General features: G+C 33.4%; 2 protein-coding genes and 1 pseudogene across 3 annotated transcripts; 2 read left to right on the forward strand and 1 right to left on the reverse strand.

Annotated features, from left to right (window-relative positions):
- Positions 1-2,235: 2,235 nt before the first annotated feature.
- Positions 2,236-4,902, forward strand: LOC123197292 (putative pentatricopeptide repeat-containing protein At3g49142). The gene has a single exon (XM_044611515.1). It carries the CDS (start codon positions 2,397-2,399, stop codon positions 4,398-4,400), a length of 2,004 nt encoding a protein of 667 aa, XP_044467450.1. The 5' UTR covers positions 2,236-2,396; the 3' UTR covers positions 4,401-4,902.
- Positions 4,903-5,151: 249 nt separating this feature from the next.
- LOC123197293 lies at positions 5,152-6,824 on the forward strand (annotated as a pseudogene).
- A 5,164-nt stretch (positions 6,825-11,988) lies between these two features.
- Positions 11,989-17,711, reverse strand: LOC123198147 (plastidial pyruvate kinase 2). 2 transcript variants are annotated; one of them, XM_044612777.1, is made up of 12 exons: positions 17,251-17,711; positions 16,359-16,628; positions 15,919-16,084; positions 15,415-15,549; positions 15,176-15,286; positions 14,979-15,067; positions 14,222-14,284; positions 13,934-14,109; positions 13,364-13,466; positions 13,089-13,237; positions 12,710-12,818; positions 11,989-12,402 (listed from the first exon to the last, which is right to left on the reverse strand). In XM_044612777.1, exons 1-12 carry the CDS (start codon positions 17,482-17,484, stop codon positions 12,295-12,297), a joined length of 1,713 nt encoding a protein of 570 aa, XP_044468712.1. In that variant the 5' UTR covers positions 17,485-17,711; the 3' UTR covers positions 11,989-12,294. The 2 variants fall into 2 exon arrangements, with proteins under 2 accessions (XP_044468712.1, XP_044468711.1); XM_044612776.1 differs by having other exon boundaries at positions 16,359-16,646; positions 17,251-17,708.
- Positions 17,712-20,364: the final 2,653 nt, after the last annotated feature.

Genomic DNA, 20,364 nt, shown 5'->3' on the forward strand with positions numbered 1-20,364 from the left:
CTTTTTTTTGTCATCTTATAAATGTATATTAGAAATATGTTCTCTTTTTCCTTAATACCAATGTTTTTCATGTTTGGACTGGCCTTGATCTGGTCAAGATGCTGGTTCAGGTCTTGACTGGCTTGACATATCAGGTTGTTGAACTATATAAAATAAACATTAAAATAATATTTAATCGAATAAAATTATAATCAAATATATTGTTTATCATATGGACTCGGTTCGAACCTCAATAAATGCAAATTTTTTTACTCTATGATGGATGCAAGATGCAATTCACTCAATTTAACTGTTAGTCTTGTACTATATGCCATCAAATAAAATATTTAATCATTTGAAGTGCTGATCAGGGGCAATTCCATTGTTGAAAACAAAACGTAAGTCAATTACATGTTTAAAGCATGATAGATTGATCTAGTGTCATTTGTCTGGTTTAACTCCTAGTCAATTTAAGCAACGTCCAATACATTTAGACATCGTTTTAGACTAAACTAACCATCAAATCTCGATCGAAGCATGATTCATGATGGATTAATTTAGTGCGATTCCTTCAGTTAAACCTTGAGTCAATCTGATATCATATGCCATAAAATCAAATATGCAATCATTTGAAGTGCTAATCAGAGGCAACTCTTAATTGAAAACAAAGTTTAGCCAATTACACACTTAAAAGAAGATGTATTGATCCAGTGATATTCGTTCGATTTAACTCTAAATCAATTTGATCCAATGTTTTTTATATATATATATATATATATATATATATATATATATATATATATATATATATATAGATAATGTTCTTAACCAGACTAATTGTAACATCTCTCCCTAGAAGTATTACCCATCAAATGAAAAATGTTACGAATTAATATTCAGAGCGTCTATTTTTTTTTTGTCTCCTTTCTTTTCTTTTCTTTCCTTTCCTTTCCTTTCTTTTCTTTCTTCTTCCTTTCTTTCTTTCTTTCCTGCCCAAAACTACGAAATACTGTTCACAAAATAGTCATATAGCAGAGCAGCCTTCTTTTTCATACAATTTAACAGCTCAAACGGTTTCTAATTCATACAAGCTATATATCGTTGAAAAGAGGATTCAAAGATCTTTCCAACAAGCTATAATAGCACTCATAATTCAATAGATAAGACAGTCAAAATATGAGATAAAATCAGTGGCAAAAACTGTCTCCCCTGTTTATTTGGTAAAACAGTCCTTGTGGTTCATGCAATATTTAAAAATTCAAATGATCCCCAATTCATACAAACTATATATCACTGAAAATAGAATTCAAAGAGCTTTCCAACGAGATATAATATCACTCATAATTCCATAGATAAGACAGTCAAAACGTGAGATAAACGCAATGACAAAACTGCCTCCTCTGTTTATTTAGTAAAACAGTCTTTTTGGTTCATATAATATTTAACAGTCCAAATGATCTCTAATTCATACAAGTTATATATTATTCGAAAGTGGATTCAAAGAGCTTTCCAACAAGATATAATAGCACTCATAATTCATCAGATAAGACAGCCAAAACATGGGACGAACTTAGTGGCAAAAACTGTAAATATCATGCAACTTTCTGCCATGAACAAAATAACACACATAGACATCCCAAATGACAAAACAACATTCCTCAACTTCAAATTCATTATTTATAACATAGATCCAAGGAACCAAAAGTCTAAAATATGTAACATATCAAGGAGGATACCCCTTACCTTGTTTCAAACCAAATCTTTGCAAGTTGGCTTCCTCCTCTTTGTTTTGCTTCCAAAGCTTCCAAGGTACTTCTCTTTTTTATATTTTTATTTTATCTTCCAATATCTCTTCAATTTCTTCCTTTGGCTTCACAAAACAAAAGAAAAGAACATGAAGGAGGCTGGCTGCTGGAGCTTTACGGGAGAAGAAGATGATAGAAAAATTTAAAGCTTCCTTTTGTCTTTTCTCTTTTTTATAAACATCTTTATCTCTTTTTTCTTTTTCTTTTTTTTTTTTATATATATTTTATATATATATATATATATATATATATATATATATAACACACCCAAACATGTATATATTTAAAATGAGAAAAATCTCAAAACAGGGTCAAAAAACCTAATTACCCCTGAAATATATCTGAGGGTATTACACTAATCATCGGATCCTGATCGAATCGGTTGGACCCATGGGACCTAGGTTTTAAAACAATGCTTAATACCGCATGCCATGAAATAAAACATCTAATCATGGGCGACTCGTTGAAAACAAAGTTAGCCAAGCCCGTCGCATACGTTGATGGCATCCATCAAGGGTCATGGACCTTCATTATCTTTATACCTTTCGGTTTATCATATCTGCCAAGGTTTATGAGGCAATAAGCATGTTTTCAAAGGTAGCGCCCTGATTCATGAAAGCTGTAATTCCTCTTTACCGCCAAACAGCCAAACAACTCAAGCCTATAGTTTCATCAGCCCAAAACGCAGTCCTCATTGAAGACTTGTGTGGCAAAATATTGGACCAATGCCCAGATATCAAAACGTTGAAAAAACTCCATGCCAAGATATTAATTGACCAAAATCTTCAATCGAATCCCGCTTTGGGAATCAAATTGATGAGGGTTTGCGCTGCTTGCGGACAAACAAGCGCCACACGCAACATATTCGATGAAATTCCTGACAAGAATGTTGTTTTCTTTAATGTTATGATCAGAAGCTATGTGAACAATCACTTGTATCATGATGCTCTTCTTCTTTATAAAACTATGTCTAGCTATGGAATCGATCCTGATCATTATACATACCCTTGTGTCTTAAAGGCATCTTCTGGGTTGAATAACATCTGGGTTGGTTTGCAAATTCACAGTGCTGTTGCAAAAGTTGGGCTTGATTCTAATTTATTTATTGGAAATGGGTTGGTTGCCATGTATGGGAAATGTGGTTTTTTGAAAGAGGCTCGACAAGTTCTTAATGAGATGCCAAGTAGAGATGTTATTTCGTGGAATTCAATGGTTGCTGGTTATGCACAAAATGGTAGGTTTGATGATGCATTGGTAGTTTGCAGAGAAATGGAGTTACTAAGGGTAAAACCTGATGCTGGCACTATGGCTAGCCTATTGCCAGCTGTGACTAATACGTCGTTGGACAATGTTTTGTATGTTAAAGAAATGTTCTTGAAGTTAAAGAATTTGGTTTCCTGGAATGTGATGATTGCAGTGTATGTTAATCATTCAATGCCTGCTGAAGCAGTTGATTTGTATTTGCACATGCAAGAGCATGGTATTGAACCTGACGCAATCTCTTTTGCTAGTGTTCTTCCTGCTTGTGGAGATCTTTCAGCTTTACTGCTGGGAAGGCGGATCCATTATTTAGTTGAGAAGAAGAAACTTCGGCCAAATTTGCTTTTGGAGAATGCATTGATTGATATGTATGCAAAATGTGGAAGTTTAACAGAAGCTAGGGCAGTGTTTGATCAAATGAAATTTCGAGATGTTGTGTCATGGACTTCTATGATCTCTGCTTATGGAATGAGTGGGCAGGGTCATGATTCTGTTGCACTTTTCTCAAAAATGCAAAGCTCAGGTCTATCTCCTGATTCCATTGCCTTTGTTTCAGTTCTGTCAGCTTGTAGCCATGCCGGTTTGTTGGAGGAGGGACGATATTACTTTAACTTGATGACTGAGCAGTATAAGATAATTCCAAGGATAGAACACTTTGCTTGCATGGTGGATCTTTTAGGACGGGCTGGGAGAGTAGAGGAAGCATATACTTTTATCAGGAAGATGCCAGTGGAACCTAATGAAAGAGTATGGGGGACTCTGTTGGGTGCTTGTCGGGTGCACTCTAGCATGGATATTGGGCTTCTTGCTGCCGATCATCTTTTTCAATTAGCTCCAGAGCAGTCTGGTTATTATGTTATATTATCTAACATTTATGCTAAGGCTGGTAGATGGGAAGATGTTACAATTGTCAGATCAATCATGAAAAGAAAAGGTATCAAGAAAATGCCTGGTGCTAGCAATGTTGAGGTCAATGATCAAGTGTACACCTTTCTTGCTGGCGACAGATCACATGCACAGTCCAAGGAGATCTATGAGGAGTTGGATATATTAGTAGGGAAAATGAAAGAGGCAGGTTATATTCCAGAGACTGATTCAGCCCTTCATGATGTGGAGGAAGAAGATAAGGAATGTCATCTGGCAATTCACAGTGAGAAATTAGCCATTGTCTTTGCAATACTGAATACCAAACCTAGAACACCAATAAGGGTCACCAAGAACCTTCGAATTTGTGGTGATTGCCATATAGCAGCTAAGCTTATTTCCAAGATTGCTGAGCGTGATATCACAATCAGGGATACTAACAGGTTTCACCATTTCCAAAATGGCGTCTGCTCATGTGGGGATTATTGGTGAAGCCATATTTGGGGAAGTACTGTCACCTTGCAGTGTGTTGCTCAGATTTAGATTTGTCTGAACTAATTTATATGAAAGAAAGGGAGCTTAGTTAAAAGCCATAACTTGGGAATATTGCGACCACCATGATCTTGGGCAGAGGAGTTTGCAATAATTCAAATTGTCAATTTTTTTTTTCTGGTCCTGCTGATTAAATGCAGCCTGCTTCACAGCTTTGTATCATTAATGCTATCTAGGTGACTTCATATGGCTGTTTAAATGGCAATGATGGACTGAAAATTTTGATGCTAATAATGGGCTCACCACAGCAATTGAAGCACGGCTCAAAGGTGAGCTTTAGCATGGGGTTAAATAACCACATTCATGGGTAATCTGCCTCTGATTTTTCGCTTGCTTTTGCTCTGAAGAAAAGCTTCCCAGCTCAGCAAGTGCAAGAATCTGCTTTGTGTTCTTGTATTCTTTAAATTTTTAATGGAAATGTTGATTGAGAGGTTATATTGTATCTTAGCAGTTGTTTCTGACAAACATGGGCTTCTCTTGTAGCAGAATCAATCATGTTCATCTAAACTGTCAAACCCCGTAACTTTTTACTCTTCAGACACATTCAGAAATTGATGCTTTCTTTGAAATTAATCTCCTCTTTTTCACTAGAGAATTTTATGATTGAAAGCAGTCACTTATATGCTGTGAGAAAAAGCAGTTGCGTTAAAGGCTGACTAAGCACTGCCTTTGACATGTCTGTTAAAGCCGCAGGCCTGCAACACTAGCAAATAATCATCAAATTGCTTAAAATATGCTAAAACCTAAACATTGTCTATGAACTACTTGTTTTGTTGTATAGTAGTAACTCAAATTTTGTAAGAGATTACCCGAATTTAAGAAGTACGGATTTGAGATATGGATTTTTAAAGAGATTAGTGGTGGGCTACGAGATTTGACCAATAATTCAGCAGACTAATTTCTTATTACAGTAAAGTAAATGCAATGGGTAGTAGATAGAATATCAGCAACCTGCCATAAAGCGCTGGCAAGCAGAAAATGTGCTACCTATTACAGTCATGCAACCTGCGATTGTGTCGAGCATCTGCCAAGCAGAATTTGGATATAAAAGGTGAGTTCTGCAAACAGAGAGATATATACTCTCTCCTTCACCTTGTAATTTTTTTTCAATTCATAGCGAAATGTTCTCAATCTTCTGCATCTAATTTTTCTGTTTTGTGTTTTCCAGGCAAATCCTAAATTTTTGTTTGGATTATTTATACATTTCCTTATTTGTTTTTCTTTTAGTTTTCTTAACATACTTAAGCACCCTCTCAAGTCAGATTCAAAGTTTTACATATGGTAATAAGAGTACAAACAATTCTTCTCAGCACCAGCTCGTTAGGGCTTAAACTCTCTATACAAAGGACCAACCACAGCACATAAATAAGCGTAGTTGCAAAAAAAAATGGTAACAAAATCTCAAGCCACACAAATACTCCTCTTCCTGCTAGCATTTTCACAGCTCATCGGAACCTCCCATGGCGGCAGCATAGCCATCTACTGGGGCCAAAACGGCAACGAGGGTAACCGTACCTCGACATGTGCCACAGGAAACTATGCCTATGTAAACATAGCATTTCTCAACAAGTTTGGCGGTGGGCAGATCCCACAACTCAACCTTGCAGGCCATTGCAACCCGGATTCTGGTGGGTGCAAAATTGTTGGCAGAGGCATAAAATATTGCCAGAGCCAAGGCATCAAAGTGATGCTTTCTCTTGGTGGGGGAATTGGAAACTACACTCTTCTACAGCTGATGCAAAAAAAGTTGCAGATTATTTGTGGAATAACTTCTTGGGAGGAAAGTCAAAATCCAGGCCTTTGGGTGATGCTGTTTTAGATGGAATTGATTTTGATAGTGAAAGTGGTTCAACTGAGCATTGGGATAATCTTGCTAGATTCTTATCAGCTCACAGTCAGCCTGGAAAAAAAGTGTATTTAACAGCAGCTCCTCAGTGTCCATTTCCTGACAGACTTCTAGGAACTGCAATTAACACAGGGCTTTTTGATTATGTTTGGGTTCAGTTTTACAACAACCCACCATGTCAATACACTTCAGGAAGCAGTTTGAATCTTTTGAAGTCATGGAAAAGCAATTGGGCTCCATCTTTGAAGGGACGTGCGAAGCTTTTTTTGGGGCTACCAGCAGCCCCTGCTGCAGCTGGAAGTGGGTATATTCCTCCTGATGTGTTGAATTCTGAAATTCTTCCTGAAATTAAGAAGTCGACTAATTATGGAGGTGTAATGCTGTGGTCAAAGTTTTATGATGATAAAAATGGGTATAGTGCCTCCATTGAAGGTAGTGTTTGAAGCAGCATATTGGCTTCAAGGAAAATGTACAAGGCACTAAGTGAAATTATTAATAAAATGAACTAGCTTATCCTCTCATGATTTGTTTCTTTTCTTCGTTAATCTTATGTGAATGGCGTCTCTGTCAGCAGAAGCGTTATACACTATGTTCAGTAAGGGGCCAAAGCCGTTAATTGGACTAATTTTTATATGGGATTGAAGCTGACAAATTTTAATACGATTCGTTAATTCGATATAATAAAAAGTATTAGGTTAGTGTTGAGTTTTTTGATACGAAATTTATTTTGGATCAACTCAACACGACTCAAAATTAAATTAGGTAGTGTTAGAGTTTAAACGAAAATAATCTGATACGATTTGAATCAATACGAATGTTTTAGAAAAATATTACATTAATAGATTACATATAATTGTATCTAGGGCTGACGCCAATCAAGCTCGTTCGAGCTTGAGCTCGAGTTCGGTTTGAAACGAGCCCGAAACGACCCAACCCTATATGAGCTCGGCCAAGCTCAAGCTACTTGTCAAATTTTCCAATTAAAAATTTTGATACAAAACAACGTCGTTTTGATCAATATGTATTAAAACGATGTCGTTTTAATAACGAAAAATGAGTCGAACAGAATTCAAACTGAGTTCGAGTTTGGCTTTTATGAGCTCGAGCTCGAACTCGACTCAGTTATATGTAAACCGAGCCGAGCTCGAGCTCGGCTTGGCTCAAATCCAGCTCTAATTGTATCTTTATATAATTATAATTACTTATATTATTGTTTATTTTTATTTTATTATTAAGTAGTAAAAATTCAATTTGGTCGATGTCATTATAGATGTGTTTTTTAAAGGCCAAACTCATATTATAATTATATATTGTATCTTTATGGTAAGATTTAAAATCTTTAAAAATTGCATATAATTGTATCTTTGTTATATTATTTTATTTAAATATTTTATTTTATTATTAAGTAGTAAAAATTTGATTTTGTTAGTAAAATTATTGATATATTTTAAAAGTTTTAATATATAAATTTTTAGAGCATTTGTCGATAAGACAAAATGTTATATTATGTATTTTGTTAATAATATATTGAAATAATTGGATAAAAATACTTTAGAGAGTGAAAACAATCGATAATTTTGGATAAAATTGGGTTAGAGTTGAAGGTCTTTGACATGAAATCTAAACTAACATGACACAAAGATGTCCCGATTATATGAATTGTCAGATCTATATAGAATCAATCAATATGGGTTGCTCCAATCGGCCCACTTGTGATGGGCTAGACCGGCCCATAACTAATCTATTTTATGTTGAAGATTTCCCTATCTAAATTTTAACTTAGGTTGGATGTAATTTGAGTCGATGACTAGCTCAAGATCAAATCAAATCCAAAACAGTTAATTTGAGATTGAGTTCGGTCTCTTCACATGATAAACATAGTCATTGAAGATTAAAAAAAACACCAACGAGGTGCATTTCATACTTATATTCATTGATATTAGCGTCTTAGTTTATATTCAAAGGTGTTTGAGTTTGGGTTTGTTTGAGAGGAGTCGAGTTCAAATTCAATTCAAATCAAGCTTTGAGCTCAATTTAATACTAAAACGACGTCTTTTTTATGCGTATTAGTTAAAACGATATTGTTTTAATTGATTCGTATGAAATTTTTTAGATTTATGAGTTGTACATATCAAATATTTCTAAAACTCAAACTCGTTTAAACTTAATTTGTTTAGGGCTCATTCAAGGCTCAAATCCAACTCTAATTTGGCTTATATTAGAAAACTTTTTATGTTCTAGTCAGATAGTGAGCATAAATATATACAATAAAATTATGTATATATATTTGAATGCATAAAATGAATATATTTGTCATTATATGATTTAATGATTTTAAATTAAATATAAATTAATACTAATTAGACAGTGGCAGAACTCTCCGCTTACTTGTGGAACAATTAATTTCCTCGGTGGGAAATCGGCGAATCGATCATCAGGCAATGCAGTATTAAATGGAATCGATTTTGTGACGATCGTGCACTTTCTATGAAAGGACACAATCAATTTTTACTACAATGGACCTTATAAATTCATGGAAGAAGTGGAGTCAGTATGGAGGAATGATGCTTTGGTCCAAGTAATGGCGGAACTATAGCCAGTTATTTTGTCAAATTGATGGTGGTTCAGCTTCACGACAAATTTTACAGCGCGGAACTATTGATGAACAGCCTGCTCGTCTTGTATTTTCCTGCAAGGCCTCAGCTGGTTCAGAATTTCGTCCATGCGAGTGGAGATATTTATGCACAATATTGTTATTATTATTTTTTTAACTTGGCTACAGGTTGATATTAATGCCGATATAAACGAAAACACGTAAGTTTTCTTCCAAGCCTCTGGCTTGTTGAAGTCCCTGGTGTTCATCGCTGCATCGTAACGGTTGTCCAGTGGCGTCTCCGAGTCAATCTCTGAATAATGCTTGTTGAATTTAGTTGTTTAAACGACATAATTAGCCGGATGTTCTTCACTCAGCATGCTTCCATCGAAAGACAGCCATCGTGATGAGCACTGCTTCACTGTACAAGGATCGCTCCCATGGCGGGGGGGCGGGATCCTTCGCCGGAAGAGCTGGGGAGCGCAATCAGGAAATCAGAAGTATCATCTGAATCAGGATCGATTAGAAACGCGAATAAGACGACGACGGCGACAGGGACGATCAACTGAAATAAAAAATAAAATAAAATAAAATATATTTTCCACAACGCTTTCGATGGAAAGCGCTGTGGTGGGGAAAGGGGTTAGCCCCCCATCATGAACAGGAACACCCAAGTTTGGGGTAAATATGAAGTGAAGAGACACAAGTAGCGCCTACGTGCACCGTACGTATGACGGTGGTTATGGGATCTGGTGATCTACATGGTGGTGGTGATGTCAGCTTCTGATGCGAAAGGTGTGAGAGATCAGAAAGAGGGGTTGTTTTCTGAAACAATTGAGGGCTGATTTCAGAGTTGGCTCATCCTGCTACGCCATTCAGTCCGGCGATGCTGTTGCCGATTTGGAGAGGCTGGGGGGGATTTTATGGCCATGGTGTGGCGGCTCTTCCCCTTGCATGATGTCCATGTGTCATCGGATTCAAAGTAACGCCTGCTGTTGTTGAACCGTCGAAATCACGTGGGTCAGGTGTAATTTTTGCGGTTACGGTCTTACTGATGACATTGGTGTTCAACCGAATCAATTGTCATCTTGTAAGATACATAGTAACCCACCAATTAATTTATGTCCCTATTGCTATGGTCTATAGGTTGAAATCTATTTGTATAAGGCTAAAAGGCCTATGCCCACCTAAAGTCTCACTTCTGCCTAGAGATGTCAATTGGATTGAATTGAATAGAGACTCAATACAAAGTACAAAAAAAATATGACACAAAAAAGCCCGGCCTGGTACTATGGCGTGCCGGGCTAGGCCTATGGGTCTATTGAGTCGGGCCTCTGGTTTTAATATTAAGCTTATAGGCTAGCCAATCCGATCCGATACTATTAAAAAAATATATATTTTTTAAACTTTTTGTTGGCAGAAGCAAGGCTTCTGCCTTGTTCCGCCGCAAGGCAAAGGGAAGCAAAGGCTTCTACCTGGCCTTCATTTTTTTTTTAATTTTTAATTAATTTATTTTTTTATATAAACCTATTTAATTTTTTTTCATTTTCACTTTCATTTACAAATCTCTTAATCTCAATTATTTCATTATATTTTTAATCTTATTTTCTCTCATCAATTATTTTTCAGAAAATATTTGAATTCATAAATAATAATTCTTTATGTTTATAATTTTATTTTTATTTTAATTTTATCATTACAAAATATTACAAATAAATCAAGTATCAAATGAATTCAATCCATTTGAATATTATCATAATATATATTATTTATGTTTTATAATTTGAAAAATAATTTGTGTTTAAATAATTTAAATAATTTTTTTAAATATTTAAAATCCGGCCCATTCAAGGCCCATTTTTATATGGGTCGGGCCTTGAGCCTTTATATATTAATGGGTCGAGCCGGCCCAAGGCCCATTACTGTTTGGGCTTTGGGTCTGACCCGACCCATTAGCCTGATGGGCCGAGCTTGAGCTAGCCTGGCCTATCGACACCTCTACTTCTGCTGTTTTAAAAAACTTAAAAATTTTATTTATTATCTATTTAAATTTTTCAATTTTATATATATAGTTATTTATTAATTAATAATATTAAAAAATATAAAAATTTATATTATTTTTTCTTTTAAATCTTAAAAATTAATAATTTTTCATTCATGAATAAACTTTAAAAAGTTGAATTTTCTTCTTTAAGGATTCAATTTTTTAGGGAAACCCCTTCCTCTCCCACAACTATCACCTTTCAACCATCTCTCTCTCTTCTTTCGATCTCATTCTCATTGGAAAAGATAAGCATTTGTTTGAAAGAAGATAAATTCTCTTTGTCTAGAGATGAATCGATGAAGATAAGAAATTGTTTTTGTCAAAAAATCTAAGGCATCGGAGCAGAAATTGATGAAGACGTGAACTATTTATGGATGAAGACGATTTATATTTGTCCAGATGAATACTCATCTTTTCTAGTGAAGATGAGACCAGAAAAAGTAAAAGAGACGATTGAGGGTATCAATTGTTGGAGGAGGAGAGGTTTGCCTAAAAAATTGAAATCCTAAAAAAGGGAATGTAGCTTTTCAAAGTTTAATTATAATAGAAAATTTTAGTTTTTAAAGTTTAAGAAAGAAATGATATAAATTTTAATATAAATAAATATTTATTACATAATTTATGAGTTTATACTGAAAAGATGTTTTTGTCATTTTATTTCTTTTGAGTAAAATTGTTATTTTAACTTCACTCTAACAAAAATCATCTATATAAATGATCCATTCGTGAGACTTTAGGTACAACCTGGATGGGATTTTGGAATGCATCAAACTTTGAGTGATAAAAAGTCTTTTGGCCTTTGTAAAATGCTGAATTCGGGCTCTGATTTACTGATTTTTGTTCTTATAGTTTCTCTCATCACTTTGCAACTTTTAGGGTTTGAAAATATGTTAAGTAATTATAAATACCTTCTTTTATTATAAATACATTCTTTTATTATAAATCATCATATAATTAATATTATTTTATTTTTAATTTAAAATAACATAATTATATAATAATACATAAATATAGACCAGGGGCTGGTCCAGCTGCAGCATTACAGTAAGGGAAAAAAAAAGTGTAAGTTTTTTTTATTAGTAAATACTATGTATTTCATTATAAATCCATGTTGTAGTAGCTCCCCTGTTTGGGTAAACTACCCGATCATTCTGAGTATTACTCGGATCAGCATTACATTGCAGCAAAGGGATAGAAAAAACTATAATTTAAGGAATGCATTTTTGCCAAATCTTGGCAAAGGGAAAATCCGCCAACAAAGATAAATAACAGCAACACAAACGGGATAAAACAGAACGGGAGCTGATAAGATTACTCTCAAGTTGGAATTATAAGCCGCCTTTCTTCTAGTCTACACTTTGCGGACCTGAATCTTGTGAGTCGAATGGGACCGCCAGATGGGTTGTCTGCCACTCTGAACAAGTGCAATCTCCTCTCCTTTCTTAACCATTCCTTGATTCTGCAGTAGCATAACATATTAGACATACTAGCAGCTAACTAATATATGACTATGCAAATATGTCACTCCAGACCCATGAAAAGCTTCTTAGAGAATTGCAACAACAGTGGAGTGTTAGTTCGGAAAATACTGAAAGCAATCTCCATTGTTTTATTCTGTGATGAAAATTGTCGAACTTGACTTCTCCAAAGAATTGTCCATAGCTTGTTCAGGTTAAATTATCAACCAAATAGTGAGCTAAATAAATGTATCTCAATCAAAAGCAAATTCAACAGGATTTGGTGGTGAGTGGAGAATGAAAACTTACCTGCAGTAAGCGTAAGGCATTTGAGAAGGTTTCTTCAGCATCATCAGAGAACTCCAAGTATATGGGGCATACTCCTTGATACAAAGACAACCTCTGTTGTATCCTCTTTCTGTACAGCCATCAAAGCCATAATAAGAATGAAATGTCAAATTCATGTAAAAGGTCCATCAATACTGCCATTTTGATTGAATCATTGGGCAATATGCTGAGCATCAATTCTTGGGTTTAACAATACTAATCAGAATAGTCCATTACAAGTGCACAATCCAAGCCTAAAGAGTGTAATCTTCACCACTGAAAAACCTCAAACCTCAGAAACAACATATGCACAACATAACATCAACTTTGGAATTGAGGTAGCAGAACAAATCAAACTTACTCATTTGTGAAGGCAAATATAGTGCCAGAGGGTCGATAATGGCTCAGCAATATAGCCATAAAACCAGTTCTAGTGAAGACAACAATTGAGGTTCCAAGTGTGTTAGACATCATTGTTGCATGGTAAGCAAACATCTCACTCGTGTGGTTCTACATAAAAACCAAGTAGTTTCCAGTAAATATCAGGGTTGACAATCAAAATGAAAGGAAAAATAAAGGAAAACACAAACAAAAAAAATACAGGATCAAAAATAAATTAATTTATGTTAAAGTGACCTTAAATGCTTGACCAAGATTAGGTGGCATAGCACCACTAGTTATGGTTGCTTCAGTCCGTAAAGAAACAGTGTGCATAACTTTCACAGCTTTCAATGGAAACCTGCACAGAAGAAACTCACTTCATTTACCTGTCTAAAACTAAAGTTTGTTTACATCTACAGTAACCACATCATGAAAAGATAGAAAAAAAGCATTGAGGATTGCAGATAACACTAATTTTTTTGCAACTCCAATAATTCTAACAGTGAACCCAAATTTTCATATGAAATTTTTTTCAGAGAAAATAAGAAGATGGAAAGTCATATTAATGCTGTAAACCATAAAATGGAATTCCTAGAATATGATATCTTCATATGAAAACCGAGAGTCACAACTGTATCTGAACACATTGAGATCCCAGGGGAACAATTTCACATTGAAGAATTAGTCAAATAATTTGATTGGTTGTCTTATGGCAGGTCCCCTCAAATATGACTCTCAACTTGCATGATTGTCAGCAATAGTGTCCTCCAGTAACCCTACACAATAGTATTTTTTCCTAAAATTAGAAAATAAAGAGTAACTTACTTCCCATGAGCAGTTTCACCAGAAAGCATGACAGCATCAGCACCTTCTCGAACAGCAATGGCAATGTCTGATACCTCTGCTCTGGTTGGTGTTGGATGAGCAATCATGCTTTCCAACATATTGGTTGCCACAATAACAGCTTTCCCCATGCTACGACATGTCCTTATTATCTCTTCCTGCATTGTAGTTTTCAATCTTAGAAAATAAATCATAGCTTTTTAAGTATACACGATGACTGACAGGTTACATCATTCTTGACAAAACTGTGATATTAGAAAAGATTACTACCTGCAGAAGTGGAACCTCCTCGATAGGAAGTTCTGCACCAAGATCTCCTCTTGCAACCATTGCCTAAAATAAGAAGAGGAAGCATTCTTTTAGTAAATAATGCACATTAGTGAAGATAAGAGGTTTCTTAGAAGCACTTATCTAAAATTTATGGTAATAAAAATGGGAATTAGCCAGATGGTTCAAAATTGTCTGGATTAAAAAGCCTCACTGGCAGGGCAGATGCAGGATTTCATCTCAGTGGGCTAACATAGGCACAAAAGACATTCAAATAAACATAAATCTAAGATTGATCTTAATACTTAGGAAATGCATAAACGTGCATATGTAAGATGAATTCTCAAGATCTTGGGGAAACCAATGGCAACTCCAAAAACATGCTTGACTCCTCCCTCACTCCAAATCTTTGCCCTTTTGTTTTGACTGGGAATTTCAAATGCTATTATGTCCACAAATCATAACACAATCATAATTACCATATAAATCTTGATATTTAAAAGGAAATCAGCTTCAGCAGAAGATTGCAAATGAGTTTTGTTTTAGGAAAAACAAAAGTAGAAGGCAGAGCTCCTTTGAATAAGATAGGAAGAAAAAAAAAGTGGTAAAACTGAATACATTTGAAAAAAATTAAAACACTGGTAAACTGAGCTCTACTAAAATTTCAATCAATCAGGACAACTGCATTGATGTCAACAAATTATCACAGCATCAAATACAGCATAAAGTCAAAGGCCTAAGCAAAGATTTAGGTGTTCACCCCATCAGATGCTGTGATAATTGAATGCAAATTTGGAATGGAGTCTGCACTTTCAATCTTTACGATTACATGTATATCTGCATTACGACCTGCAGTTTCAGAAGAAACAAAATTACGTATAATAAATCTAAACCAGACAATTAAGCATGTAATTCATATTTATTTCCTCAACATAGATTCTCAAATCAGGAGTTTACTTTTCAGATAATTCTTCAGTTCATGAACCACTTCTGCATCTTTAACAAAGGAAACAGCATAGAAATCAACTTTGTTGTCAACTCCAAATTTGATATCGTCCCAGTCCTTCTCTGCAGAAACAAAAGAAAACATGCATGCCCATTTGCAGAATTAAATGCCTCATTATCTGCTCAGAGAGAGAATGGGTGAGGAATGAAAATTTACTATTATGGACATATATGATAATTCAAAGTCCAACCAGTTATGGAAGGCAGTGTTGCACTTTTTCCACGAACATTCAGATGCCGTCTAGACTTAAGCTCTCCTCCATCAACGACTTCACATTTTACAGAATCTTCTGTCTTTGATTTCACCATCAGTGACATCATACCACCTATATCATAGGCAGTGGAAAAACAGACCATGTCAAGAAATATGTCAAGTGTTCCTGATGGTTTGTTGCATATACATAATCTCACTAAAAGCGCTATCCAAGAACTTCAGAAAAATTGAATAATATAAAAGAATAGGTTCTTAAGCTACACATTAAATTTAGAAACGACTTTACACATCTCTGACTCTGTATTAAAAACAAAATATAAATAACTCTGCATCCTCAAGAACAAACAGACAAGATACATATAAGTCACACACAAGCACAAATACCATTTTAACTCAACAAAAATGAAAAGCAGCCAAAAATCAGATATTGTCATGATTCTAAAAAAAAGTTTATATGAAGAAATACTTCCAGTGAACATACCATCAACAAGAAGCATGTCACCACCTTCTACATCATTAACAAAATCATCGTAGTTGACACTGACACAATCAGCTGTGCCAACCCCTCTGCGAATTGTAAAGGTGAATTCCTGCCCAGTTGTTAAATTGATTGGTTGAGGTAAATCCCCACTCCTAACCTCTGGGCCCTAAAAACAAAATAAAAAATAAATAAGAATAGAATTTACACCAACAATGAATGAAATAAAGTATCTCCTTTATCTATATTAATAATCATGCTATATGATGGATGGGGCTTATGACAATATTTTACTAATTAAAAGCCCACTGATATTTATGCTAAAAATAATGTCATATATAATGTATAACCTTAGTAAAGCAAAACTTCACTAACTATAGAAACCTTGAAAAGTAATCATATATAAAAGTAACCAGAAGAAAATAAAATGAATGGAAACCTGCCTTTGTATCAAGCATAATTGAAATAGCATTGTCTTTGGACTGTGCATTATATTCTTTGACCAAATCAATAACTTCCTGATGAGATGCATGGTCTCCATGTGACATATTCAAACGAGCAACATTCATTCCAGCCTCAGCCAACTTCCATATCATTTCTCTTGTGTTAGTTGAAGGACCAATTGTGCAAACAATCTTCGTCTTACGTCTGACCGTTGGCTTGGTCCACATGCCCACTGATGTGTCACCTAATTGCTGAATGCCATCCAAATGCTGAAATTGTTCCTCTCTCTAATCATAATCAAAATAACAAAATTTTAAAATTTTAAAATTCATTGATGCTTCCAGTGCCAATATTATTTGCATTATAAATCAAACATCACAATTCATCAGTCAAATTGCACAGATAGCACAGACCATCAATTCTTCTAGCTTGATTAAGGAACTTTTTTTCCATGTAGACGAATTTATAAACTCTAAATAACAGATTTATAATGAATAGAATACTACACTATTGGAATATAAATCCTAGCAGTATCAATGCAATAAGGCTTTTGTAATGCTTTTTTTTTTTTTTTTTTTTTTTTTGCACAATGAGATATTAGTAAAATTCAAAGTTATAGTGCTGATAAAATATGAATTTTCACAAACAAATATTTCACCCTTCATCACAAACTTTATCTTTCTTGCACTTCCCAGTAAAGCATGTTAACTTTTGTTTCCTCATTTCAGTGAAAATATACTACAAATATAAGTAACTTGCAATCACTCATTCAGCTAAAAATTAGCAAAAGTCACTTTATCCGTTTCAAAAAGAATAAACATAAACTAAAAAGTTTCTCAACAACCAAACAGAATATACAATAACACATATAATAACGCAGAATTAGCACACCTTTGGTACATCCTCAGGTGTCACAGGAATCACTCGAGAGTCAGCTTGCGTGGATCTCTTAGCAGTGATTCGAGTACTTGTACGAACAAACTTAAGTCTGCTCTCCTCCTCACGTGCCAGCACTTTCGAGGCAAAGCTTTGAGGCTTCAATTTCTCAGCTCGCTCTTGTACGGATCCAGAGGTAGGGCACAAAAAGGAGCTCTGAATCGAACGCGTGGCGACCACCTGAGCCATTGCTAGAGATTAACGAAACGAAAGTGGAATTGTAGAGGAGAATGCGTAGACGAAGAAATGACGTGTAAGTTCGTGGATTTAAAGGAGAAAAAATGAGTGTCGTTTTGAGTGTTTGGAGAAATCGCCGCTAAATTTGGCGGAAGAAGTAAAGAGGAAGGGCCAGGGAAGGGAGGAGAGAGGCTCAGTACAAGAGAGGGCGGGCGCTTAGTTCGTATCGAAAGAAATTAAATAATTATTTATTTTATTATTTTGAATTGTTTTTGGGTCCACTGTTTTCCAAACGGTTCGAAGGATGTTGGAAAATGGAAGATTTTCCAATTAATGGGAATGTCGATAGTGTCGATGTCACAGGATCATGCGGTGTCGTTTTGTTCACTTTCTATAATATAAAGGCTGTCTTTTTCGGATTTTCATTTTTCCGAACTTAATGGAAGTTCAAGGTGTTAAACATTTTTCATCTTGTGATTTCTTTATAAGCACATGGAAAATAACATGCTCACATGTTGATGTCAAAATCGATATACCAATTAAAAGTGCATAATAATGGATTTGGCACAAGAAGGTTTATAATAATGATTGAAAATTGAAATTAGTGAAATAATTATGTATCAATTATGTGAGTCAAAGTTGTGAGTGTATGATTTTGTGCAAATGAATAATAAAAGAATAATATTATTTATATATATATTATTACATGATTGAATATTATTTTATCATTAATTTAAAATTATTTAATCATATAATAATACATACAAATATATATTTCTATACATAATTTTATTAATAATAAAAATAAGATATTTCTTGCATAGTGTAATTTTTCCTTTAAAGAGACTTGTACCTTTTGGGCAAGTTTGGTCAAAATATTTTCCCACGTGACATCATACAATTTGTATTTTATATTAAAATATTTATTTAAACTTACTAAAAACTAATGTTTTTATAATTTGATCAAACATTAATATAATAAAAGAAACAATCTAATCTAATTGATAATTAAATCGGTTGATTAGTGATTGAATTAGTTAACTGTATAAAAATAATATTTAAAATAATTTTATATAATTAATCATCAAATATATAATTTAAAAATTAATAAAGCGCTCTTAATTTCAATTAATAATTAATTTTTTTTACAAAAAACGTTATTTTTTATGTTGTCTAAATTAACCTCAATCTTTACCCAATCTAATTAAACAATTTGAACAGTCTAATCCAATTCAAAGCCGTTTTCAAAACCATGTTGAAAACAAATAAATGGGGAAATAATTTATCTTTTGAAAGTATGACATATTGATTGAAATATTAGAGGGATATTCTATTTAAACCCCTGAAGGTTTAGCCGAAACTTGAAACCTCTTAATATGGGTACTAACATAACACTTGACCATCTGTGGACCGTAGTCAGTAACTTTTCCTTGAGCTCAGCAGGACAACATCGATTGACCATAATACCCTCATCTCCAGATGCTCAAAGAGACTTGTACCTTTTGGGCAAGTTTGGTCAAAATATTTTTCCGCGTATCACATAATTTGTATTTTATATTAAAATATTTGTTTAAACTTATTAAAAACTAATGTTTTTATAATTTGATCAAACATTAATACAGTAAAAGAAACCGTCTAATCCAATTGATAATTAACTGATTGACTAATAATTGAATTAATTAATTATTTAAAAATAATATTTAAAATAATTTTACCATCAAATATATAATTTGAAAATTGATAAAGGGCTATCAGTTTCAATTAATAATAAATTTTTTACAAAAAGAGTTATTTTTTATGTTAACTAAGTTAAACTCAATTTTTTACTTGATCTAATTAAATGATTTAAACAGTTTAATCCAATTCAAATCCGTTTTCAAACGTATGTTAAAAACAAATACATGGGGAAATAATTTATCTTTTGAAAGTATGATACATTGATAGAAATATTAAAAGGATATTCTCTTTAAAACCCTGAGGGGGTGTTTGGTTGACGTCTTTTAAGATTACTTTGATAATCTATCTTTTATTCCCTTGTTTAGTTTATCAGTAATAAAATATTACAGAAATCAGTATTACTAATATTGACGTGACAAGTAATATAGGTGGTAATCTGATTACCACCTTCATCGTAGGTATTTAAAGATTACTGAGATAATCTTGAGTTTATTATAATTATATTATTATTTATTAATTTTTTGAGATAAAAATAAATTTATTTTTAATTAATATGATAAATAATATAAAAAATATTTAAAAATAATTATATTTAAAAACATTTAAGTAAAATAATTTACTAGTAATCTTTTATTACCTTTAACCAAACACAATAATTATTTATACTTATCAAATTTTATCAAACATAGTAATCATTTATACCCAGTAATATTCTAAGTAATCTATCTTCAAGGTAATATTTCTATTTTAGTAATAAAATATTACCCAAACCAAACGCCCCTGAAGGTTTAGCCGAAACTTGAAACCCCTTAAGGGACGTTTGGTTTGGGTAATGTTTGATAACTAAAATAGAAAGATTACCTTAAAGATAGATTACTTAGAAGATTACTGGGTATAAATGATTACTATGTTTGATAAAATTTGATAAGTATAAATAATTATTGTGTTTGGTTAAAAGTAATAAAAGATTACTAGTAAATTATTTTACTTAAATGTCCTTGAATATAATTATTTTTAAATATTTTTTATATTATTTGTCATATTAATTAAAAATAAATTTATTTTTATCTAAAAAAATTAATAAATAATAATATAATTATAATAAACTCAAGATTACCTCAGTAATATTTAAATACCTAAGATAAAGGTGGTAATCAGATTACCACCTATATTACCTGCCACGTCAGTATTAATAATAGAAGATTACTGTAATCT

The sequence above is a fragment of the Mangifera indica genome, chromosome 15, assembly GCF_011075055.1.
Source record: "Mangifera indica cultivar Alphonso chromosome 15, CATAS_Mindica_2.1, whole genome shotgun sequence".
NCBI classification, from domain to species: Eukaryota; Viridiplantae; Streptophyta; class Magnoliopsida; order Sapindales; family Anacardiaceae; genus Mangifera; species Mangifera indica.

Coding starts and splice junctions, on each gene's coding strand:
- LOC123197292 (XM_044611515.1), top strand. CDS start 2,397: ATGAAAGCTGTAATTCCTCTTTACCGCCAAACAGCCAAACAACTCAAG.
- LOC123198147 (XM_044612776.1), bottom strand. CDS start 17,484: ATGGCTCAGGTGGTCGCCACGCGTTCGATTCAGAGCTCCTTTTTGTGC. Junction 15,068..15,175: donor ACTGAAGAATTATCTGAAAA/GTAAACTCCTGA, acceptor CTGAAACTGCAG/GTCGTAATGCAGATATACAT. Junction 14,285..14,978: donor TTATCACAGCATCTGATGGG/GTGAACACCTAA, acceptor TTCTTATTTTAG/GCAATGGTTGCAAGAGGAGA.